The 26,733-nt window shown below is 37.9% G+C and overlaps 2 protein-coding genes across 3 annotated transcripts in view; one reads left to right on the forward strand and one right to left on the reverse strand.

The window, feature by feature from the left end:
• Positions 1–4,108: 4,108 nt before the first annotated feature.
• LOC100659446 (baculoviral IAP repeat-containing protein 2) lies at positions 4,109–21,162 on the forward strand. 2 transcript variants are annotated; one of them, XM_003415601.4, is made up of 9 exons: positions 4,109–4,219; positions 5,440–7,618; positions 7,717–7,816; positions 9,555–9,633; positions 10,201–10,249; positions 14,189–14,431; positions 17,160–17,414; positions 17,696–17,737; positions 17,853–21,162. In XM_003415601.4, exons 2-9 carry the CDS (start codon positions 6,721–6,723, stop codon positions 18,044–18,046), a joined length of 1,860 nt encoding a protein of 619 aa, XP_003415649.1. In that variant the 5' UTR covers positions 4,109–4,219; positions 5,440–6,720; the 3' UTR covers positions 18,047–21,162. The 2 variants fall into 2 exon arrangements, with proteins under 2 accessions (XP_003415649.1, XP_023410507.1); XM_023554739.2 differs by having other exon boundaries at positions 14,192–14,431.
• A 2,889-nt stretch (positions 21,163–24,051) lies between these two features.
• The window catches only part of TMEM123 (transmembrane protein 123), a 52,124-nt gene continuing 49,442 nt past the window's right edge, over positions 24,052–26,733 (reverse strand). Inside the window, exon 6 of the mRNA XM_064289548.1 lies at positions 24,052–24,688. Coding sequence (XP_064145618.1) covers positions 24,664–24,688 — 25 coding nt within the window. The 3' untranslated portion in view covers positions 24,052–24,663. The remainder of the gene's footprint in view (positions 24,689–26,733) is intronic.

Below are 26,733 nucleotides of genomic sequence, written 5' to 3' on the forward strand. Positions count from 1 at the left end.
ATAAGGATAATATCTGTGATGGATAACAACTCACCAAATATGTTTAAATCCCTGTATTTACTATAATAGCTGTTCGCTTTTGGGTTTCTATCCAGCAAACTTTTCTTAATAGTATAAGGTCATGATATGATTTTATTTGCAATTAGAATAACCATTAATTCAGCATTATGTAACTAGTTAACCCTTCTCTTAAAACCAAACCCACTGCCGTCAAGTCGATTCGGAGTCATAGCGACCCTATAGGACAGAGGAGAACTGCTCCATTTTTCTTACTACTATGTAATTCATATATCAAATTCCCATATATATACATATATTTTTTTTCTGGGCTCTCAATCTTGCTCCTTTGTCTATCTGTCCATCCTTGTGCTAATATGGAGCCCTGGTGGCACAGTGGTTAAGAGCTTAGGTATTAACCAAAAGGTTGGCAGTTTGAATCCACCAGCTGCTCCTTGGAAACCTTATGGGGCAGCTCTCCTCTGTCCTACAGGGTTGCTATGAGTTGGAATTGACTCGCGAAAGCAATGGGTTTTGTGCTAATGTCTGAATTACTACGGCTTTACTTTGTAACTCTTGGTATCTGGGAGCACAAATCCCTTGAATCTTATTTTTCTTCTTCAAAATTATCTTGGATTGTGTAAATATTTTAATTTTTCTACATAAATGTGAAATATGTTAAAATGGCAACCTCTTCAATATACAACTTATTTTTTTTTTCCAAATTGCCAGCAACTATAAACTGGAAATATGAAAAAAAATTAACTGAATAAATGGGTAAACACATGTAACACTAGACTACAAGCTATACAAGATTAGAAGTTATAAAGTACTATCTATTTTTTATTATACCTGAATGACATTTTATACTTATTTGGGGAAAAATATTTAAGGCATTTGAGTTTCTGAGATTCAAGTTTTCCAATACATTGAAGGATATCATCACGTTACTTTTTTGGTCAGGACAAGAACTGAAACAGAAATAAACTTGAATTCAGGATGAATAATTCTTGCTACATATACTTTCTAGATTACATATATTCCCACATGTATTAGGAATGTTTCTGTAATTGAGAAATAGAAATTTCAACTAAATACAAAATTAATACCAAAACGCATGTGTATTTTTGGAAGTTTTGAGTCATTGGGAGCAATGGCATTTTTCTCTGTATCACAAATTGTTAAGAATACTTTTTTTTACTATTAACATTGGAACAGAAGACCTCCTGTTCTGAGACTGACTGGCAGGCAGAAATGACATGGACAGGAAATGGGAAATGGTTCAGGGTCCTGGAATTCCCCTGGCTGCCTAAATCAAGTGGCTTGTTATTTGGAAGTTTTTGAAATATTTGCCCCCTGGAGTTCCCCTGAGAGAAGAAAGCATCTAATTTCATTGACAAAGAGTATCTTCAGAATACATAAAAATTGGTTTCGCTGCAATACAACAAACATTTACTTTGTGCCACTGTGTTTGAGGTACCACTAGAGAGGGGTGAGACAAAAGGTCCCTGCCTAGCAAAACCAAGAATTTTTTAGAAAAAAAAATTTTTTTTTTTTATGCTTTAGATGAAGGTTTACACAGCAAATTAGTTTCTCATTGAACAATTAATACACATATTGTTTTGTGATGTTGGTTGCCAACCCTGCGACGTGTCAACGCTCTCCCCTTCTCGACCTCGGGTTCCCCATTTCCATTCACCCAGCTTTCCTATCCCTTCCTGTCTTCTAGGCCTTGCACCTGGGCTAGTGTGTCCATTTAGTCTCAGGTACACGGCTGAGCTACCTGTATTGTTTTATGGGCCTGTCTAGTCTTTGACTGACGGATGAACCTCAGGAGTGACTTCAGTACTGAGTTAAAAGGGTGTCCGGGGGTCATACTCTTGGACTTTCTCCAGTCTTTGCCAGACCAGTAAGTCTGGTCTTTTTTTTTTCAAGTTAGAATTTTGTTCTACATTTTTCTCCAGCTTTGTCCAGGATTCCCTATTGTGATCCCTGTCAGAGCAGTTAGTGGTGGTAGCCGGGCACCATCTAGTTGTGTTAGATTCAGGCTGGTCGAAGCTGTGGTAGTTGTGATCCATTAGTCTTTTGGACTAATCTTTCCCTTATGTCTTTGATTTCTGTCATTCTCCCTTGCTCCAGACAGGGTGGGTCCTGTGGTGTGTCTTAGATGGCCACTCACAAGCTTTTAAGACCCTAGATGCTACTTGGTGAGGTCTTTTGATGAGTATAAATGTTAATTTTTAGAAGATCCCAGTTACCTAGCTTATCTTCTGGTATTTGTGAAAACCAAGATTTTTTAATTTACAATTTTATTTCTATCACTTAACTACTGAAATTTGGATAAATGGACTCCTCTGTGGTTCTCATAAGTATATATCATTTGTTAAATATATATATGTTGTTAGTTGCTGTTGAGATGACTGCAACTCATGACGATCCCATGTATGTAGAGTAGAACTGCTCTATATGGTTTTCATGGCTGTGACCTTTCAGAAGCAGATTGCCAGGCCTGTCTTCCAAGGCGACTCTGGGTATGTTCAAATCGCCAGCTTTTCAGCTAAGAGTTGAGTCCTTAACTGTTCACAACACCCAGGGACTCCCCTCATCCCCATATATATATTTATACAAACATATATATATACACATACAAATATACATATATAATATGTACATACAGACAGAAACACAGACAGACGTACCGTGGGTAGCACAAATTACTAACCAAAACTACCCCATTGTGGTAGAGTGGATTCTGACTCATAGCAACACTATAGGACAGAACAGAACTGCCCCATAGAGTTTCCAAAGCTGTAATCTTCACGGAAGCAGACGGCCCCATCTTTCTCCCACTGAGTGGGTTCAAACCGCTGACCTTTCTGTTAGCAGCCCAGCGCTTAACCTCTGTGGCGCCAGGGCTCCTTGAAAACCCTATGGAGTGCAGTTCTACTCTGCACACATGGGGTTGCCCTGAGTTGGAATGGCAACTGGTTTGGTTTTATATAAGATACAATACACATATCCTGTTGCAGAGTGGCATAGATTCCAACTCAGGGCAACTAGATGTGTTCCAGAGTAGAGCCGCTCCATATGGTTTTCTTGGCTGTAATCTTTATAGAAGCTGATCACCAGGCCTCTCTTCTGCTGCACTGCTGGGTGGGTTCCAGAAGCTAACCTTTATGTTAGTAATCAAGCGCAGTTTATGCCACCCAGGGACTAAACACACACACACACACACACACACACACACACACTCTATTTTATTTAAAATTCCAGAAACTATTGCAAGTGAAGACTGGCCTGAAATAACGGTTCACACTGCTCACAATGAGCCTCTGAAATAGGAACACTTTTTCGTTAGTCCATCTGTCTCCAGAACAAAAGAACCCAAAAGCTTAAAAACAGTCAAAATTTAAAAAGAAGATACACTGGCTGATTAATCACAATTAATCTTCTGATGCTGTACTACTTTCCAATACTTCAAAGTTTCACATTTTTTCAATTTAGGCGGCTAGCTGCTGACTGTTGTAACCCGTAAAGATCAGAGCGCCACGCAGTTTTACTCTGAAGAAAAGCGGTTACAAGTGTTTACTTAACAGAAGCAAAAATGCCACTGGATTGAGTCCATCCCCAAATGCCGTCATCTAGGCCGGCAGAAGGCGTCACACTAGTGGAATTTTGCCAGGGGCGGGATCAGAGCTCAGAGGTGACATGGGGGAAGAAGCGCAAAACCACTGACACAAGGGCGTTTCCGCAGGGTTTCCCAAGATTCAAACGCAACGGCTCTAGGTTTGCCACGTCCCGCTCAGTAAAATGTCAGAGACGAAAAGACGGCGAAGCGTTAAAAGAGCGCAAACGTCCAGATTAAAAAGCGAAACACCGAGCTGAAGTGGACGGTGCCGCCTCACCCGCGGGCTGACAGCGCAGCGCCAGGTGGGCGCCCACACCCGGCCTCCCCGCGTCCCTCCCGAACACACGTCCCGTCGTAGCGAACCCGCGCTCCTCCTCTCCGCCCTCGGGCGCCGGTTGACGCGGGCCCCCGGCCAAGCGCGCTGACGTCACCGTGCGTCGGCGTCAGCTCTGCTTCGGCAGGGTCTTCGGAACCAGGACCGGTACCCCACTCGGCTTCAGCCCCTGTCGCGGCGGCCGCTCGGCGGGCGTGAGGAGGCCGCTCGGAGCCGGTCTGCTGCCGCGCTACTTCCGTCTTTGCTGCGCCCGCACTGCGGTGAGTGCGGCTACTTCCCGGCCGGGGCCGCGCGAGAGCGCGCGAGGCGGGTTGGGGCGCTGGAGCTGCGGCGGCCCAGTTCCCGAACGCTGCGGTCGGACGAGGGAGGACAGCGGCTGGGGCCCCTCGACCGAGCGTCCAGGGCCGCAGCGAGCTCTCTGCTGCGCGCCCTCGCCGCGGCTTTCATTTAATTCGGAAACTCCGCTTTCAAGACTTGGAAGTCGAAAGTGATTTTTGAAAATTGGCTTGTTTTCATGCATACTCTAGCCGCCGCCCACTTTCCCGGCCTTTGGACTTTGCCCAAAATTTTTCCTCTTAAAGTTTTTGCAAGATTTTAAACTTGGCCCTCGATGTACCTTTAATTTGATATATTTGAAGGGAGGCGACCCTGTAGCGGCGAGATCTCATATTTCACGTAGTTCCAACGGCGCCCTGCCGCTCTCAGTGGCTTGTTGTGTATTGTGAAAATTAACTCCGGGAACTGAATGGGCAAATCTCATAGTTTCAACTTTTCCCTTCCAGTCCCTATCCCACCCTCCGCAACCGCCCACAGCTACGGTTTGCATAAAAAGAGCAAAATTAGCTTGTAGATAAAAATCTAGATATATGAGACCTCGTGTTGTTAAAGCATGCGTGCAAGCGGTCACGTTCCCAAGGCCTGTGTTTCTCAGGCCCTTGTTTTGTTTTGTTTTCGAGTTGCGTTGTGTGGTGGTTGCTTTGGAATTGTGAGGGAATTGTAGCGTTTAAGTTGAAGGGTTTATTGTATTATTACTAGGCACTTTGCCTAGTCCTGGAGCGGCTTGACGTTAAAAAAATAACGTTTGTGTCATAATTACCGCTGTACTGTTGCTCATGAGGAATAGTGAGGTCTTCTTTTCTTACCACTACCCCCTTTTGCCTCAAGCAAACTGCCAGATATTATCCTTAAACTATTAAAAGTTGTCACCAGAAGAGGTGAGGAGACCCAAAGACAAAATGTTTTCCTATATGGAAAGGTCCCTTGTACACTTTTGTAATGTGTAATTAATGTTAATGGGAGTATATTGCTTTTATTTCAATTAAGAGCTTTTGTAATCAGAAAGCTTTGGTGACATTGCTGGAAATAAGATGTATTGTGTAAAGTGTAAATCTTTTTTAGACTTTGTGGGATAAATGGAAGCATCTGTGATTCTCTTTGCCACAAAAATAAAATTTTCTAAAATTTTGTTTTTTCTTTTCAGATTTACAGCCTTGAAGAGTCTACTTTTTTTTTTTTTTCACCTGCAGTATTAAATCCCACCATGGAAACCCAGAAACTTTATAAAGGGATATAGTTTGAATTCTGTGGAGTTTAATTTTGTGTATGAATTATATATTTAAAATACCAACTGTTTACAGAAAGAAGGCTAGTAGGATTACTGATCCATTATGCATCAGCAGTAATTCTGTTGGTAATGTTAGGCATTTGTGGTAACACTAGAAAAGACAAACTGTATTTTTTGATGAATTACTTCATCATTAATTACAAAATGGATGCTATAATCATGTATGGCCCTTAAATGAATGCCAGGGTATTTAATTTTTAAATGCGATGTAAAATGTTTCTGCTGTGGAAATTTTCTGGCTAAGTAGTTAAGTCTATGGAAAAATACATTAGATTGATCAAGTGCACAAAGTGGTGTGCAAAGTTAGTAAGGAGGACAACACAGTAATGATGCTATTTGAAATGGAAACGTATAGAAAATATTTAACAAAGGTGGAAGAGTTAATAGTTTGTGACCTTTAAGCAAAATTTATTTCGTTTGAAATCATATACGCCCTAACAAGCTTAGGTTCAACACAGCTTGTGGATGTTGACTTCCCCAAAAGTTGTTATTGAAGCTAACAATCCGCTTAAGTTAATACTATGGTGAGAAGCTATATGAAATTAGTTTTTAGATAATGTGGCTATATGAAGACTTTAATTAGTTTACTAGACTAAAACAATTTTTTTTATGCCGTATTAAAGTGCTTATAGGAAAAGACGCCTGATGCATAGAATTTTGTAATTTGTCGTTTGTAATCAGAAGCAAATTAAGGGCATAATTTAAGTATTCTATTTTTTTTTTTTTTTTATGGTTACTTAGCTTACAATGTTTGGAATATAACCTATCTGAAAAATCAAGGTTTTTTTTAAACATACTTTCAGAAGTGTATCAACTTCTTTCAGACCGTTAGGTTAGTATTACACTAAATTATGAGCAAATAGCACCTGAGTGACCTAAAAGATTTAATATAGTCCCAAAGAGTACTAAGTGGTATCTTGGTAACCTAGGAGAAGTAGCCATCAGGTAACCTAGGCATGAAGTAGGATGCCTGAGTGTGTACCCAGGTGTAAATCCAGTAAAGAAGGCGTAGTGAATTCTAGATAGTTAGGAGGTTATCATTTGATTCCTTTTTGTGGTGAAAATATAATTTAGTATGAAGAGATGAGAAGTTTCATGTCAAAGCTTTTAGCCACCAGAAATTAAAATCACCTTCTCATGCACAAAACTACCTTCCAAAGACTTGTCCCAAGTTCCCCTCAACGAAAATATAAGAATATAATGGAAGATAGCAAGATCTTGTCAGATTGGACAAACAGCAACAAACAAAAAATGAAATACGACTTTTCATGTGAACTCTACAGAATGTCTACATATTCAACTTTCCCCACCGGTGTCCCCATTTCAGAAAGGAGTCTTGCTCGGGCTGGTTTTTATTACACTGGTGTGAATGACAAGGTCAAATGCTTCTGTTGCGGTCTGATGCTGGATAACTGGAAACAAGGAGACAATGCTATTGAAAAGCATAAACAGCTGTATCCTAGCTGTAGTTTTATTCAGAATCTGGCTTCAGTTACTAGTCTGGGATCAACCTCTAAGAATACTTCTCCAGTGAGAAACAGTTTTGCACATTCATTATCTCCCACTTTGGAACATAGTGGCTCATTTAGTGGTTCTTACTCCAATCTTTCACCAAACCCTGTTAATTCCAGAGCAGTGGAAAACATCTCCCCATTGAGGACTAACCCCTACAGTTATGCAATGAGTACTGAAGAAGCCAGATTTCTTACTTACCAGATGTGGCCATTAACCTTTTTGTCACCGTCAGATTTGGCAAGAGCTGGCTTTTATTACGTAGGACCTGGAGATAGGGTAGCCTGCTTTGCCTGTGGTGGGAAACTGAGTAACTGGGAACCAAAGGATGATGCTATGTCAGAACACCGGAGACATTTTCCCAACTGTCCGTTTTTGGAAAATTCTCCAGAAATGCTGAGGTTTAGCATTTCAAATCTGAGCATGCAAACACGTGCAGCTCGTCTGAGAACATTTATATATTGGCCGTCTAGTGTTCCAGTTCAGCCTGAGCAGCTTGCAAGTGCCGGTTTTTATTATGTGGGTAAGAAACTAATATGTAGCTATACATTTGTCTAGTTCATTTTGATCTACTAACTAGAATATATGTGTATTCGGTTTTGGTCTTTATTTTTTTTTTAGGTCGCAACGATGATGTCAAATGCTTTTGTTGTGACGGTGGCTTGAGGTGTTGGGAATCTGGAGATGATCCGTGGTTAGAACATGCCAAGTGGTTTCCAAGGTAATTGTTTTGCATAGTTCTGCCACACAAATTTGTGCTTAAAAGAAGTAGGCATACTCACATGATGGAAGTTTGCATTTAAATTATAACAAGGCCTCTTTTATACCATTAGAGAATTAGCCTTTTACAAGGCAGAATTTTAATTATTTTATTGAGAAGAGTTCGAAATTTTCTTTGGTAAACCATATACTCAGAATATAGTTTAACTTGTCCTTGGTGACTCATTTATCATTATGGCCATAAATTTCATTTACCTATTTCCCATCTTGATTTAAGGAGCCTGGGTGATGCAAGTGGTTTGTGATCTGCTGCTAACCTAAAGATTGGCACTTCAAACCCACCCAGTGGCTTCGTGGAAGAAAGGCCTGGCGAACTGCTTCTGTAAAAGATTATAGCCAAGAAAACCCTGTGGTGCAGTTCCACCCTGTAACGCCTGGGGTCTCCATAAATCAGCATCGACTTGATAACAGCGGGTTTTTTTTATTTTTTGTTTTTGGTCATCTTGCTTTAAAGAGAACTTAAGGATTACAGAGATAAAAAGGAAAACGAGAAGGGCTATAAAATCGACCTAGGAATGAAGCAAATACAAAAATGCATATAAAATCTGATAGCTAAGTTTGATTATAACTAAGTTATTTTGTATGTACAGTTTTATTTTTCATGATATGTCACTTATCACCTTTTATTAAAGCCACTCTGTCTCTGGCAGGGCCTCCTATTTTCTGCCATAACCAAGGAATAGTTTAAATATATTGATAGTAGAAATAAAATTAGGAATTTTATCTTTATTGGACAAGTCATATGAACCCCTTAGCCTCTTTCCTCATCTCTAAAATTAGGTGTTGGACTGCTTAGTGTTTTGAGCTGTGTCTTTGACACTGAGTTTTGAGAGTTCTTAATGTAAACACGAGTGGTTTATCGGATGTGCTGTGTAAGCTTTCTCCCAGTTTCTGGCTTTTTGTTTTCATTTTCTTAATAGTGCCTTTTGGAGAAAAGTTTTCAATTTTGATCATGTCAGTTTATCAATTTTATCTTTTATGAATTGTCTTTTTGGTGTCTTATCTAAGAAAAGTTTACCTAACCCAAGGACAAAATGATATCTCTCGTCTGTTTTCTTGTAGAAATTTTATGGTTTTAGGTTTTACGTTTAGGTGTATGATCTGTATTTAGATTATTTTGTAGGTAGTGTGGATGTAGGCTGAGGTTGGTTATTTTCACATATGGATATCTAGTCTTCTAGCACCGTTTGTTGAGAAGCAAAAGGGATGAAATGGGAACAGATGTTACGTGAACTCCCTGGAACACCTTTGAGAAGCCCTGGTAGTTTGCAAACAACTGTTGGGAACTGTCGCTTTATATATAGATGAAAACATTTGAGAGTAACACTGGAGAAAATTATCATATGGTGAAAGTTGGGACTACTGAGTTGCACTTTCTGAAACTATGTTAGGTTAAAAAAGTAAATTGTCTAGAACAGTGGTTTTCGTTTGTATGTGGCTCTTTTGTTGTTGTTGTGTTAATGGAATTGAATAGACAATATCAGAATACGTCTCATGTAGTGAGAATTTGTACTGTTTTATGGGAATTTTGTTCCTGTTAGGTATATATATACTGGGTTGTATAAAATGTATTTTTTTTTTATTGTGAAGTATAATAAAAGATGTTTCAAAACTACTTTTCTAGGGTGATCAGGCTATATTTTATATAAAGCAAAAAAATTTTTCCTCTTATGTTTTAGGTGTGAATTCTTGATACGCATGAAAGGGCGGGAGTTTGTTGATGAGATTCAAGCTCGGTATCCTCATCTTCTTGAACAGGTAAATAAATTATTATAATTGGCAACAGTGGATTCTCCTAAATCATAATTACAAAAGAAATGACAAGAAGTGATATTTATATCTGTCATCTTATTAAAGTACATACTTCATATTCACATGAATGGCATCTTTAATTTTTGTAACCAGCTTATTTGTTGGACTTTTTAAAAAATTGTTCTTTGCTTTTGGAAAGAAAAATTATTGAACCTACTATTTAACAAACTTGTGGTGGGGTTAGAGAAGGTTCTTTACTGTCTCTTTCACCTTTTTTAGGAAAAAAAATAACTTATTAGGAACGAGGGACCTTTTGGAGTAACCCAGTTGAAATCTGACTTTCTAAATTGAATAAGAAACTAATTTTTTCTACTTTCCTGAAACCACAGAAACTCTTGAGGTTTGGGAAAATCTGTGGGATGATTAGGGTAAAACAGCAATGTGAAGTTTGTAAATTGCCCAGTTTTCAAAAGAATATGTACATTTAATTAAGGTAAACTTACCTTAGTTTTACTCTTTTCAGGTTGTTTGAGATTTCTGATTTTACTTATTAACTTATCTCCTGTTTCATAGCTGTTGTCGACTTCAGACACTCCCGGAGATGAAAGTGCTGATCCACCCAGTATGTATGAAAGTATTTCAGATATCAAATAGGAATTTCTATAAGAATAAAAGTCTGTAAAGAAAGGGTTTCTGAGGCCATAGGAAAAAGTGTTTAGAAGTTAACACGATACGTATCCAGTGGGGAGCCCTCATGGTGCAGTGGTTAAGCACTTGGCTGCAAACTAAAAGGTTGGCAGTACGAACCCACCAGCTGCTCCGTGGGAGAAAGATGTGCCAGGCTGCTTCTGTAAAGATTTACAGCCTTGGAAACCCTATGGATAGTTCTATTCTGTCCTGTAGGGTTGCTGTGAGTTGGAATCTACTCAGTGGCATCCAACAACAACAACAAAATGTATCCAGTAAGAGTCATGGCATTTTAGAGGATCCTAAGAAGTGTAAGAGGAGCCCTGGTGGTGCAGTAGTTAAGAGCTTGTATGCTGAGAGGTTGGTGGTTTGAATCCACCAGCCTCTCCACAGGAGAAAGATGTGGCAGTCTGCTGTTGTAAAGATTATAGCCTTGGAAGCCCTAGGGGGCAGTTCTGCGCTGTCCTGATGGGTTGCTGTGAGCTGGAATTGACTTGATGGCAATGGGTTCGGTTAATGGAGGAAGTGTAATAGTCCTTGTTCTTAAAGTATGGGCATTTCAACTGGGAACATAAGACACACGCTAAAGAAAGACAACAACAAATAGTTGAAGCAGTGCCAAATGAGTGATGGGAATAATAAGCCCTCCAAAGAGGAAAAGGTTGCTCTGAGTTAGCATGATTCGGAAAAGGCACTACTTCACGTATGCTTTAAGAATTGGGCTGGATGTTAGGTATTTAAGTCAGATGTATAGTGTTCAGTGGAGTCTGGGTGACACAAGCAGTTTGTGATCAGCTGCTAACCTAAAGGCTGGCGGTTCAAACCCACTCAGCTGCTCTAGGGAAGAAAGGCCTGACAGACTGCTCCTGTAAAGATTATAGCCAAGAAAATCCTATGGAGCAGTTCTACTCTAACAACACATGGGGTTGCCATGAATCGGGGGCCAACTTGATGGCAGCTAATAATAACATACACTGTTTTAGTTCAAGAATAGGAAATAGTTTTCTCTTCTGGTTAGAACTTAATTTTAGTCACATCTGTCATAAGTTAATGTGTGTAATGTATGTGTATGATGGTGTCCAAAATAGTGAAGATAATAGTCCATTAATCACATCTAGAAAGGTGTGTTCTATTCTTGGCATACCATTTTAAGAGGGAGATTGGCAAATTTGTGGCAGAACCAGAAATGGGTGACCAGGGAGTATAAGATCCTAGAAACGATGGGTAGGAGGAGTGGTTGAAGGATTTGGTAGTAATTAACATGGAAAAGAAAAAAATTGCTTGGGTACATGATAACTGTCTCCTGTGAATAAAGCTGGAAAAGAAAGGCAACTGTGCCGATTGTTTTTACTTAGGATTTATAACCACAGTTCTCAGCGGGCACTTTATGCCTCTCTGCAATCCAAATGCAGCTCTCTAACAAAATCACTTCGCTAGTCATCAAAATGACTGTCTCACATTTCCTTTCTCGTTAAGCTTCTAACACTCATTCCTGCCTCACTCTAAGCTCGTAATCTTGCTTCACTGAGAAAATAGAGGCAATTAGAAGAGAGTTATTTCACCTTCCTACTAGCTGAACCATGAGCCTACATGATGTATCCCACATACTTTCCTTTCTGTTCTTTTAAACTGCCCTTGCCCCTATCTAAGGCCAGCCCTTCCATTTGTCCTCTGGGTCCCATCCTGTATTTCTACCTTAAGAGCTTTGCTTTGGCAATGATCTCCCTTTTCTTTCTTGCATCACTGATTTCTCTCTCTCCTGGATCATTCAACATACAAGCATAATGTAATATTGCTGATACTAAAAAAAAAAAAACCTTTTCTTGAACTTGTGTCACCATCTAGGTATTGTCCCATTTCTCTGCTTCTCTTTACAACAAAATGCTTAGAAAGATCTATCTGTATTCATTCTCCTTACCTCCTTACCTCCTTACTTTTCATTCTTTCTTTAGCTTGTTCTACAAAAAAAACTTGTTAGGGTCACCGGGAACCTTTTTATCTTAGCAGCTATACAGATCAGTTCCCTGTCTTCATCTTACTTGATCTGTTACCAGCATTTGATACAGTTGAATGCACTCTTCTTGAAACATCTTCTTTGCCTGGCTTTCTGGCACACGCAGATTTTCTCCTGTTTCCGTGGTCGATCCTGAGCAATCATATTTGCTGGCTGTTAACCATTTTCAAACCTCTACATGTAGTTCCAGGCTACTTAGCTATAATAGGCATCTCAGAGTTAACATGACCAAAGCAAAAATCTTCCCATTCTCAACTGTCAGATTTGTTCCTTCTCTGGGTTGCGCCACCTCAGTTAATGTTACCTATTTGCTGAGGTCAAAAAGTTGGCTGAAGTTAGACATCATCCCTGATTCCTCTCCTTTACTTTGTATGTCTAGTCTATTAGAAGTTCTTCCCCATCTACATCCCAAGCCTGACCACTTCTTAACCATCTCCACCACTATCCACCTAATCCAAACTACCATCATCTTCTGTCATAACCTCCCAACAGGTTTCCCTAATTCTATTTTACCTAGTTATAGTCCATCTTCACAGACCTTCCAGGGTCATCTTTTGAAAGCACAAGTCAGATTTTATCAGTTCTTGCCTAAAACCCTCCTAGTACTTAGAGTAAAATATAAATTTACAAGGTTCTACATGACCTAAGTGTTGCCTGCTTCTCTGGCCTACCGTCTTATTTCTGCATGCTCTGACCATCTAGCCTTTTTGTTTCTTGAACATGCCACTCTTTTTCCTTGATTTAAGACCATTAAGCTTGCTATTCTTTGCCTGGAAGACTTCTTTGAGATATTTCCGTGGATCACGCCTTATTGTTCGAGCTTTTGGTCTGGTGCCATTTCTTCAGAGATTCCACATATGGTTGAGCCAACCAAAACCAACCAAACTCACAGGGTTTCCAAGGTTATGGAAAGGTTCCATAAATCTTTATGGAAGCAGACTGGCACATCTTTTTCCCATGGAGCAGGTGATGGGTTTGAACCGCACAGTGCTTAACAACTGCGCCACCAAGGCTCGTTTTAGTAGTTGGGCAGGGGAACATAATACACATGTGGACTTTGTGTATTTATTTGTTTTCCAGTTAATGGCAGTAAAGCGTCTTGAACAATGTCGCCTTTTTGTAATTTTCACAAAAGTGCCATGTGGGTAGCATTGACCCTGTTATCAGAAAATGTTTCTCTTTGGTTGTCACCCTGTCTGAAATGGCTTCCTACCTTCCAGTTTCTTTTAATCACCTTAAACTGCATTATTTTCTTCAGAGCACCTGTCAGTATCTAAAATCATATTACTCTGTTTACTTCTTTAACCATATTTTTTATTACCTTTTTAGTCGTATTTTGTGTGAACTAGTCTTCCACTTTACTATGCTTCTTGTCTTTGTTCCTTTTATTCCCTCTGCCTCAATTATTATACATGTCTAGATCCTGTTCGTACAAGTCCAAACTCTCACGCTCCCTCTACTGTAAGTCTTTCTTGAGCTTTTTCCCCTGTTCATGGCTAGAGAAGATCATTTCTCATTTCTAAATTTGTATAGCTATCAGCTTCACAAAAGAACTGTACGGAGAATTATTTCGGGAGTTTTTAAAAGGTATAGATTCCTAAGCTCCCTGCTTAGAGAGTCTCTCACTAAGAAGGTTTAGAATACAGCCTGGGAAGTGGTATTTTTTTTAAAAAGTACAGCATATTGGTTATACTATCATCTGACTCTTACCAAGCTCAGACTTTTATTGGCGTTATAGGTAATTGGTGCATGTAGCTCACCTCCCTTCTAGAATATAAGCAGCACGAGAGTACAGATTGTGGCATAGTCATTTTTCCTCCAGGTTTCCTACTTTAATATTAGCACCTGTCTTTTTTTCAGTAGTGCATTTTGGACCTGGGGAAAGCTCTTCAGAAGATGCAGTCATGATGAACACACCTGTGGTTGAAGCAGCCTTGGAGATGGGCTTTAGTAGAAGGCTGGTGACGCAGACAGTTCAGAGTAAAATCCTCACCACTGGGGAGAATTACAAAACAGTGAACGATATTGTGTCAGCGCTTCTTAATGCCGAAGATGAAAAAAGAGAAGAGGAGAAGGAAAGACAAACTGAAGAACTGGCATCAGGTATTTGGGAATGTTAGTCACCTGCATTTTCTCTCCGTAGGGCTCATAGGAGTGTTCCGCGTGTCTCAGGACAGTTAGCAGCTCCCCAGGCATTTCTAAACTGTACCTCCTCTTCTCTCCACTGTAGGGTGGGGTGCGACCTCTAATTGTGAACCTTTGACTACAGGTTTTTTTCTCTGTTAGTTTTACACTAAGATTCCCTGTTGTATGCTAATGTGATCTTCTTGAGCGTTTAATTCCTTTGCATTTCTTCCTGATACGTGACACATTTAAATTGTTTTGAAAAAGCAAGATTCAAAGTTGGATATAGTTCTTATTTCTACCTTTTTTTTTAAAGTTCCTTTAAATAATATTTTTAATAATATGATATTTTACTCCATAATCCTTGGTAGGTGATCCTTACACAAAAAAATAGAACTGATGTTGAGAACCTCCTCCTGCACCCAAGGGTAATGGGGAACTGAGCTTGGTATTCACCTAGATGATGTTAAGTCTCAGCCTCCCCAGAACAAGTCTTCCATGTAATCATTTATTCCTTCAGCAAATAGTCACTGAACATGAGCACATATGCCAAATTCTGTGCAAATCACGATGTTTGCTCACGAGGAGTTTATAGAGTAGGTGTGGAGTCCAGTGTGCAAAAAACAGGGTGAATGAGCCAACAGAGAGATAAAGATTGCATATATAGCATAAATTGGGGTATTTGGGTTGGAAAAGGATACTTTTTTCTTTTTGGTAAGTAAAAATAGGAAGAGTTTAAGAGAAGCTTGATGAGTGGCTGTGTAGCACACTGTTCAAAAGTCTGATTTCTAGAATGAGACAGATTGTGTTTAAATCTTGGCTGTGTCAGTTACTAGTTTGGCAGTTTATTTAACGAGGTCTCAGTTTTCTCATCTGTAAAGTGGGGATAGTAATATTACCAATTACATAGGGTTGCTATAGGAATTAAATGAGATGTTGCAAGTAAAACATTTTAGAACAATGCCTAGCACATCCCCCAAAAAATGTTTTTCTATTAAGTAGATTGATTTTGGAAGTGGAAGGGGCCTGGGGAAAGAAAAGGCCTGAGAGAAGCAAAAATATATAAGAATTATTAAGCAGTAATGAAACATAGCTAAGGTTAAATGAAGCAATGGTAATAGATCTAGTCTCCTTAGTTTTGTGACTTTTTCCACTTTGTAGGGGGTCAGAGAATAGTCTTGAATTATGGATTTGATAAGGCTAATAGGAGAAGAGGCCAAATAAGGAATAGAGACGAAAAGTTTAGAGTACTAGTGAGACAGCATTGAAACAGCTGACTGATACCTAGACTAGATTGGGAGGTAATGAAAGCAAGGAGGAAGCTGCTGTGCTGGTATACTTGGGAATGATAATGGGGATTTTGAAAAAGGCAAAAAATAAATTGATTAGCAGTAAGGTGAATTATTCAGGTAGAAGGATAAGTTGTGATTAGAGAAGGGAATTTCATAGTTTTGACATGAATAGAGAAAGTCACTTTTAGAAAAATGTAAAAAGGCATGGAAGAAAATAATCTTTTTATAATTTAAACTTGTACGTTAGAGATGTATTTTTTTTTTTTCTTTGAGGTGCCCAAAACAGGCAATTATATATTATGGTGGTTGGGAAACTGAAAGAAGGGGAGCTGTATGAAAAATACCTCAGTAATTCATGCTCATATTTCATAAATGTAGGATATTAGGAATTTTATATGGTCTGCAAATGAAGGAAAAGACATTGATTTTTTTTTTAAAGGTTATGTTTGATTCATATGTAGTTAAAACAAATACAGATGTATGTACTTATTTAATAATAATGGTAGCTGTGTGCCAGATATTATGCTAAGTGCTTTGCATGTATTATCTCAATTCACCATCACAACTCTTTGAGGAAGGTGCTGTTATGATCTCTTACGGATGAGGAAACAGGCTTATGAGGGCTAGGGCATTTAGCTTGTAAGTGGCTAGGCCAGCATTAGAATGTAGGTCTGTCTCGACTCCACAATTCAGCTCTTGATCACCACGGCACTGCTTCTTAACTTTGGGGTGTTGAAAAGAACAGTGGTTTATGAAGAATGTAACCAGTGTCACTGATCATTATATCTAGAAACTTTGGAATGGGAGCGTGTTTTGCTGTGTATATTTTCACCAAAAATAAAATATTAAAAAAAAAAACAAAACACTGGTTTAGGAGACCTTGTTCTGAAACTTATTCTGTCTGTGATCTTGGGCAGATTAGTCATTCATGTCTCAGTCTTTTTCTCCATATCTGAAAGTGAGAGACAATCATACCTGCCTTGACAAAATTGTTGTATCGAATGAGATAATTTATATGAAGTGCTCGTAAAAGTAGTGATACAGTGCAAATAGGAGTCAATATTATTAATTCCATGGGGAAGACTACAGAGGTGAGAAATTTTTACTGTCTTTTAACATTCTCTGCCTGCTTTCAACAGAATAAAGGAAAAGCAGAGTTCTAAGAGTTCTAAATTTGTAGATGTTTTTAAATTATGAAAACAGAGAGACTGTATGTACTCTATAATACAGCTTAGCTAAATCTTCTGGAGGGTTTCTAATTGCCAGGCATTAAAGTACAAACAAATCATTTTGTTTTTCTTTTTGCAAGTATTTAAGGCTAAATTGTTTGTAGAATTGGTTGTTAGTGACTACATGTGTGTAACTGGAAAAGTTTAAAATCTAATGGATTTTTTTCTTATTTTTTTTTAATGAAGATGACTTGTCATTAATTCGGAAGAATAGAATGGCTCTCTTTCAACAGTTGACCTGTGTGCTTCCTATCCTGGATAATCTTTTAACAGCCAATATAATTAATCAACAGGAACATGATATTATCAAACAAAAAACACAGATACCTTTACAAGCAAGAGAATTGATTGATACCATTTTAGTTAAAGGAAATGCTGCAGCTAACATCTTCAAAAACTGTCTAAGAGAAATTGACTCTACATTATATAACAACTTATTTGGTGAGTTTGTTGGGAAAATTGTTTTAGAAATCCTTAGGGTTATGTTCACCTCAATCTTTGACAAACAAAATAAATCCAATCAGTAAAGTATAATCTTTACCTTGTTCTAAAAGAATGAAATCTTTTATTGCTTAAGAAGTATGGCTAAATGTAATAATTCCTGATAATATTCAGTCAGTACCTATGTTATTGAGTAGGTAGTAGTGAAAAAAAATAGTTGTTAGGTGAAGCAGTCTTGTATTCGGTAGGTTGATACTTTCTGTATGTTTTTCTTTTCCCAGTGGAAAAGAATATGAAGTATATTCCAACAGAAGATGTTTCAGGTAAAACAAAATTAACACTTAAAACCAGCATGAAATGTTAACCCTTGTTTTTTTGTTTTTTTAATGGGAGGTAAAGTAGAAACTGCATTTCACTAAAGTTGTTTTTTGTTACTAGGTCTGTCATTAGAAGAACAATTGAGGAGGTTGCAAGAAGAGAGAACTTGTAAAGTGTGTATGGACAAAGAAGTTTCAATTGTATTCATTCCTTGTGGTCATCTGGTAGTATGCCAGGAATGTGCCCCTTCTCTAAGAAAATGCCCTATTTGCAGGGGTATAATCAAGGGTACTGTTCGTACATTTCTTTCATAAAAGAAAATTAGCCTATATAGAAAAACCTTTAAAATATTGTGGGACGTTGGAAGCTATCTGAAGTAAAGAAAGGAACCCTGGTGGTGCAGTGGTTAACAGCGCTTGCTGCTAACCGAAAGATCAGTGATTCGACCTTACCAGCCCCCCTGAGGGAGAAAGATGTGGCAGTCTGCTTCCCTAAAGATTAAAAAAACCAAAAACCAAACCCAGTGCCGTCGAGTCGATTCCGACTCAGAGCGACCCTATAGGGCAGAGCAGAACTGTCCCGTAGAGTTTCTAAGGAGCACCTGGCGGATCTGAACTGGCGACCCTTGGGTTAGCAGGTGTAGCACTTAACCGCTACACCACCAGGGTTTCCCCCTAAAGATTACAGCCTTGGAAATCCTATGGGGCAGCTCTGCTCTGTCCTACAAGGTCCCTCTGAGTTGGGATCGACTCCACAGCAGCAGGTTTTGGTTTGGAAATAGAGAAGGAATGATTGGTTTTTTAGATTAGTAACATTTGTGTTCTGTTCTGCTTTGGTACAAGTAATCTTGTTTCCCCAAAAAAGGTATTCTGTATCACATTTAATCTTAATCTCTCCTCATTTGCAAGGGAAGATTTATGTTTGATGAATTACATTGGTGCATATTTTATATTTTTATTGTATCTGTGAAAAAAAAAGAACGTGGGAGTAATTAAAGGAGTAGACAGTGCTGTTACGTATCATTTCAGAAGTTACTGGATTTGGAATTCTTTCTGAAAGTTTTGAGTATGTCATAAGAGTACAGTGTAAAAGAACCGGAAACCAGGAACTCTGGAGCTTATCGCAGTTGTGGTGCCAAATTTTTGTTGGTGTTTTTCATTTGTGTTGTAAAGTACGGATTTCTTTTTCTTTACTGGTAAATAAGCTTTTCTCTAATTTGTGAGAAACATCTTAATAAAGTGCTTTAAAAAGACCACATTATCAAATTTTTTCCCCCTTAATTTAAAAGTAATTTTCATATATCTTCATAGGATTATAAAGATTAAATTAGATAATGTGTATAAACAGAATACATGTTACATTGGAAGCACTCAGATACTTGCCACTAAAAAATTAAATCTTCCAAGAAAATATAAAGAAGTGTTTTTAAAATAATAATGTGATTTATGAGATTCTTTTAAACAATAACAATCTAGTTGCTTTGTATATAATGGATATAGTGTAGAATAAAAAATTAATATCAAAAAACTCAATAAAATTAGGTAAATTTGTATTAGGATTTTCAAAAAATAATGCAGTATTATTTATTGGATGAGGAGGTGGAATACAGGCAATGGTAGTATCTCCTTTTTTGGGCCCAGTCTATTTGGTCTTTTCCAGTTCTTTTGGCTGTATGGCAGATTTGTGAGGCCAGGTCGATAAGGAGGCCTAGTATTAAAAACTTTCCATTTTTCTCCTCACTCCACAACTCCTTTGGATCCCTTTAAAGAATACACTGGGAGGGGTGAAAATTTCTCTACCCACCCCCCATCTCTTGCCATTGTTTCCATCCTGATAATGATGATAAATATAAGTTCAAATGCATACACCTAGATGCAAGACCTCATGTCAGTGAGAGTGAATCTTTCCCTATGGTTATTGGAGGAATGTAAAGAGGGGATTTTAAAATTTTTTTCAAAATTTGTTAGGTAGAAAACTTAAACTCTTCTCTGTCTTCCAGCCTGGAACTGTTATGATTCCTGAAGGGGTTAACTCCTTCAAGGAGTCAAATTAAGAAGTCCTTTAGTCAGAGCTAATGCTACGGCTGCTAACCAAGAGGTCGGCTGCTAACCAAGAGGTCAGCAGTTCAAATCCATGAGGCTCCCCTTGGAAACTCTATGGGGCAGTTCTACTCTGTCCTATAGGGTCGCTATGTGTTGGAATCGACTTGACAGCAACGGGTTAGTCAGAGCTACCCAAGTATGTCTAAATCTTAGAACTAAATCAGCTTTGTTATCATGGAATGCTATTAAATCTTTTTAAAAACTTTTTTCTTTTTTTAATAAGAACCAGTTGCCATTGAATTGATTCTGAGTAGAGTTGTGTCAGACTAAACTGTGCTCCATAGGGTTTTCAACAGCTGATTTTCTGGAAGTAGGATGTAAGGCCTTTCTTCCAGAGTGCCTCTGGGTGAACTCAAACCTCCAACCTTTTAGTTAGCAGCTGGCTGAGCTTTGCACCAGCCGGGGACTGCTTGCTTAATAATAGTTACTACATATTGAGGATCCGCTGTGTGCCAGATACTTTAAACATTTGAGGTGCTAGATGCTCTAAGCATATTAGCACTAATCCTTTCAACCCTTCGAGGTAAAATTTGAACAGGGGTCTACCTGCTTTCGTAGCCTATGCTTTCGGGCAAACTGTCCTATTAAGCTGTATTAATATTTTTTAAAATTGCATGGACTGCCATTTGAAAAGTTTATCACCTGATTTAGCAGCCCTGGAGCTTGGCTGTTAACCAAAAGGTTGGCAGTTTGAATCCACCAGCCACTCCTCGGGAACCATATGGGGCAGTTCCGCTCTGTCCTGTAGGGTTGCTATCAGTCAAAATCTACTTGACGGTAACAGGTTTGGTTTTGGTTTGGTGGCACAATGGTTAAGTGTGCAGCTGCTAACCGAAAGGTTGGCAGTTTGAGTCCAAGATCAGATCCTCAAGAGAAAAGACCTGGCAGTCTGCTCCAGTAAACATTACAACCTAGAAAACCCAATGGGGCAGTTCTATTCTGTCACATAGGATCACTGAGTCAGAATGAGCTTGACAGCAAACAACATCATCGTACTTGCTTTATTCAAGGTACAGGTAATCCCCATCTTACAATGGGGTTCCATTCTGACGACTCCATCGTAAGATGATTCTGACCTAAGTTGAATACCTTGTTTTTTTTCCGGTTTTCATTTTTATTGCCTTTTATTATCAGTATCTATAAATCATAATATTGAATGTCTGTGTGTGAATATCTGAGGATGGTATCAGCAGATTACGTGCTATACCACTGTATGTAGTACGTATTAACGATCAGATGTACACAAAAGATTAAAAAAAAAACAGATGGTCGTAAGTGCAGTTCATCGTAATTCAGATACTTTATATGTTGGATACCATCTGTAGTCTGTTTTAATAGTGTATAAGGACTTTGATTCTTCTCATATTGAGTAAAATATTGCATAAACTGTAAGTACATGGTAATGTAATTAATACTTTATCCACTTGCTAAATTCTTTAAGTGCCTAAGTCAGAGAGTAGGGTTTTAGACGTTTTCCTTATTGTTTCTGCCCTCCTAATGATAGTAATGATAATGCCATAACATGTGCCCATTATGTTGAACAAATGGATGAATTTTAGATGCTTTATTGGGTTTAATTATTGCCCAATTTAACCCTTAAAACCCTAAGAGATATCCTTTATAAACATGGAAACAGGCTCAGTGAAATGACAGATTGCTGAAGATAGTTAAGTGGTGTACCGTGACCTTTATATGGTCCAGGTGGGAGTGACTCCAGAACATTCTTCAGTTTTCTACTTTTATTTATGTATGGAAATAGTACTTATTTCTTCACCCTCTTGACCTAAATGGGAGAATTGTATGAGCTGTCATTTGTTAAGCCTCTTGTGTCTGTCTTGGTAGTTGCTCATGTTCTCTCTGAAGAGAGCACAGTTGCTGGAGCTGCATCGAGTTCTCTCTTCTGCTCTGCCCTCTAACAACCTAAGAGATCCTTTACTTGTTAGCTGCCATTTATTCCATAAATCAAAGGGCAGCTGGCTGTCAGCTTGGAAGACAGACCTAAATTTTCTCTGGAACTATGTAAAAAATAATTCTATAAGCATATAGTAGCAATTCTTAAACTTTCTGGCCTCAGAACCCCTAAAAATTGAGGACCCCAAAGAGCTTGTGCTTATATAGATTATATCTACTGATACTTACCATGTTACTGTTCTATTGTGTCAGTTTAGCACCTGCAGTCTGACATTTTCATTTGGGGCTTTTTCTGTTACGTTGATTGCTCTTGAGTTTAACGAAATGAAGTAAAACCATACTCTTGAAACTCTTAGATGGAGAACAAAATTTTATTCTAAAAATAGATCTCAGTAACAATGAAATACGAAAAGTTGGTCACTATAAGAAAAAAAAGTAACAGTTGTTTTTAACAGTAATTACAAAATTATTACCAATGTACTGCCAACTCTCATTTGTCTGTGTTTGAATGCATTTTATGGATTATCCAAGGAAATTTTAAAATCCTAGATTGGTTTCTGCCTAATATTTAGACATACATTTGGATTGCTTTTATTTTCAAGTAAACACATTCTTGAGAAATACAAATTAAAAAATTTAAGTAAACATAACCAGGAAGATAAATCTATACTTAAGAAATGTGTTCCAAAACGAAATCATTGTTTTGCGTCGTTTCCCTCTTTTTTGCAGAAAACAAAAAAAGGCATTGAAAATACTAGTATTTAAAATGAATAAATGCTAGTACTTCTGTACAGAGAAAAGACATAACTAAGTGATTTCAAACCAAAGCTGAGGAAACTTGCAAGGCAAACAATGACATCCAGTACTTAAAAAGTGGTCTCAACTCTTCAAAGTGCTAAAGAAGCAAATATTCAAGAAAAACTTCAGACCTGTCCACAAAGTTATGACTGACTTTGAAGTGCTGAAAAATCATGGATGCAGGAGATAAAACAAAGTTTTGTTTTGTTTTTAGTTAGAAAAAAGGTAGATTTAAAAGGCACCCATTACTATAAAATATATCTTACCTACATTTGCAGAGAAATGAAAGCAGTGACTGAATGACCAGTTTAGGGCCAAGTTAGTAACACGCAGCTCACCTAGGAGCCCACATCTCTTTTCAAACTAATCTAAACACACATTTCATAAAATTTCTTCCACACTGCATGTGTTACATAGATCTTATCCATGTTTTGGATAATATTTGTCATCCATATTCATTGCATCAATTGGCCATAATGCACAGCGAATAAAAATGATCCTTTTATGTCCAAATTCTTAATAATATGGCATTCTCTGCAGATTCAAGCTGATCACAAAAGTTATATTTTATCCCTATTAAATGCAAGTCTGTGTTCATCAGGACATCTTCGCTTATTCGTGGGCTATCAGGTATTCGTGCAATTTACTTTGGCCACCTAAGACAGGAGTCCTATCTTAGTATTTAGTGTAACTAAATACCTCTTTTGTCAGAACTTGACCCTGAGTTTTAAGTGCTGGGATATAAACTATGTAAAACTGAAAACACTCCAAACACATTGGCTAATGCTGGAACCCCTACAGTACTGTGCTTTTTCTCCTCCATTTCAGCAGAGGAAGAGTCGGGGGGGTGGCCAAATAGGGAAGTAGGAAATCATGACTTAAAAATTCCTCTTTTAAAACATCATAAGAATTTATTCCAAAATACATTTTTTGTTTTAGTATAAAAATGCCTTTTCCCCAAATCTTTAAGTAAAATTGGCACTGCGTGAAAGAGCTACCTTTTCATGCTGCAGCTTTTAGTAGCCTAGGGGGGACCCCATAATCCCCGACCTGATAAACACAGCATCATCTACAGCTGCAACTGTATGGAGTTAAATGTTGGTTTGGAAAACATGTAAGAGACTTTTTTTTTTTTAGTTAGTGGTGTTTATACTCCATTAGACTTTTCTAAATATTGAAAGCAGCTCTACAATCCCTTAAAAGTATTCACTAAATAAAAAATTAAGTGAATGTGAAATAAAAGCAATTTCCAGTGGCGACAACATTCTTAAAATAGCCAATATTCTACTTCTAGGAGTTCTTTTCTATAATGCAGGATTATTTAACACTAGCAGCTAAGTCTTTAAAACATCGTCATGTTAAACATTACAATTTATTGAAATTTTACAGCAAAAAAAGCCAAAGAGAAATTTATATCAACTACCATTAAAAGTTCAAAAGTTAATAAAAATAGTCTCTCCAACACTCCAGTGGACTTCTAACACAGATAAGCCAGGTGCTGTTTCTGGTTTAATTTGAAGATTTTTTTTTTTTTTTTTAAGATGTGTTACATTTCTAAACCAACTAGTATACTTTAAAACACACAAAAAAGATGCATTTTGAAGAGACACTTTAAACTAAAATTACGTTTAGGACCTGGTTTACTCAATTGTATAACTGCTGTTGTGTGGCATTAGTAACTAGGATATACCAGCACTGGAGTTCTTTGTGTGAGCAACAAAAACACCCAAAATCCTGAGTACTGTGACAAGCTCCTTATTTGTATGGCCAGATGGCATCCTGCCTTTAAGTGATGCTGTCTTCCAATTACTGACCCTAGGTGACCAATGCCACAAGAAAATGGGAGAGGACTTGCTTGTCTTTACTATGCTTATGCGAAAAGTAAATGTAATCATTGCATTAACTGTTTGCCAGCTCCAAATGTTCATTAGAAAAGCTCACCCCAAACTCCCTTTACTTTTAGTAATCAAGAGGATTCTTTACAGCTTTATATAATACATTGAACATTATATGCATGGCCTGTTTGTACAATTTCCAAGAAGAGAATATTTAAGCTAAAAATAAACCAAAATTAACTGATAGGGCTGCATCAGTCTTCTTTCCTTGGTCCTTGGGTTTCCTTAAATGATGGCATCATGTTCATCACTGTAATATAGCAAAAGTTATAATTAACTTTTTCTTATATTAGTATCAAAATTACTTATATGTTCATATTTGTAAGGGAAGTAACCTTAGAACAATTTCAAGCTTCAGAATCGAAATGAATTGTCATACTTGAGACTGTGTTGGCATCTCCTGCCTGGAAGGGAGATGAGAGGGTGGAGGGGGTTAGAAGCTGGTGAAATGGACACGAAAAGAGAGAGTGGAGGGAGGGAGCGGGCTGTCTCATTAGGGGGAGAGTAAAAAAAAAAAAGCAAGGCGTATATGGGTTTTTGTGTGAGAGACTGACTTTATTTGTAAACTTTCACTTAAAGCACAATAAAAATTATTTTAAAAAAAAATGAATTGTCATTTTCCTGCGTAAAGTTTCTTATGTGAAAATACCTGGTAGACTGTAGTGGTTAAGGACTCAAACATAGTTAAGGTTGTCAGACAACCTCTGCTCTGCCTCTTAGTGGCTGTGTGACTTTTCCCCAGTTATTATAACTCCTTTTAAAAAACAAAACAAACAAACCCACTACTGCTTCAGCATTTACTGTGCCAGGTGTTAACACTGAAGACTTTACAGCCATATCTCATGGAATCATCACAGTAGCCCTATGCAGAATACTGAGCTCTGGACACAAGAGTTCAAGTCCATCAGCTGCTCCTTGGAAACCCCATGGGGCAATTCTACTCTGTTCTGTAGGGTCACTATGAGTCGGCATTGACCCGATGGCAACGGGTTGATTATCCAGTAAGTGAAAACCAGCAATGTTCGTTATTCCCAGATATATAGAGGTCTCAGATCCTTCAATGGGACCAACATTAAGCCTATCCTTAGGCTATGCCTTTTTTTATGGCTTCAAAGGAACCTACTGACTTTAAAATGCACTACTTTTTTCTAATGTAGCACTAAGAAAAACAGTAGTTAAGGTTGTCAAACAGACAAATTTACCATTTGGGTTGTTTAACAGCCAATTAAACTATAATAATGCTTTCTCATCCCATTGATTGTACGTTATAATTTCAGAGATGTTAAAATGTGGAAAAAGACAAAAAGGTACATATAGGCTCGTTTAAATATGGTATTTTCATCATCCACTGACTCCTATATGAAAATAAGACTCCTATTAGAACCATTCTGCTTCTACCAGCAGAGTTCCCTTACTGTGGGGATTCTGGGCTCTGTCTTACTTCACTGTGCATGCATGCAGCTTATCTGGTCATGCACATGTAAGAAAAATTAGTCTACAAAAGCTAAAATTACATATTTTTTCGTTAAGGCAGGTTTAAAATGAAAACAGCACATTTTAATTGCTTCACTATTTAACAGCCTTAACCATATCAACAAATATTGACCTTATAAAAAATGGTATTTAATTTACTATAATCAAAATGTGTCTTCTGTTTAAGTAAAGTTTACCAAGAAAATAGATGATAAATACTTCTAGAAATATGTAGTGGTTTTAAAAAATATTTCAAATTTTAAGGTATTTCTAAGTTAACACTATGGGATCACAATTTCCTTTAAGTATTTTTGTTCTTTTGTGATTTGATCTAGAAAAGAAAAGAAAGAATGTTTCTGAATATGCCTTTAATCTGGCAAAATACCACCCTGATATTCTTTTAAAGTTAGTTTGGTACAGTGAATAAATGCAAGGTAACTTTTAAGAACGATATTTTAATCTTAAATTATCATTTTTGTTTAAATATTAGCAATATAACTTTGCCATGTCCTTTTTCATGGATCAAAAAAACCAAAACCAAACCCAGTGCCGCTGCGTCGATTCCGACTCATAGCGACCCCACAGAACAGAGTAGAACTGCCCCGTAGAGTTTCTAAGGAGCGCCTGGTGGATTCGAACTGCCGACCCTTAAATAGTCTAATATTTCTCAAATGTGTCTCACACAATACTACTACCAAGAGATGTACCCTGAAAAAAAAAAAATGAGGCAGGTGGGGGAGCTATTCTTTCAACAAAGACTTGAATAAAAAGTTTGAGCAAAGTTTTATAGTATATTCCTCTCCTGGAAATTTGTAAGGCACA

Source organism: Loxodonta africana, chromosome 7 (genome assembly GCF_030014295.1).
Source record: "Loxodonta africana isolate mLoxAfr1 chromosome 7, mLoxAfr1.hap2, whole genome shotgun sequence".
NCBI lineage: Eukaryota > Metazoa > Chordata > Mammalia > Proboscidea > Elephantidae > Loxodonta > Loxodonta africana.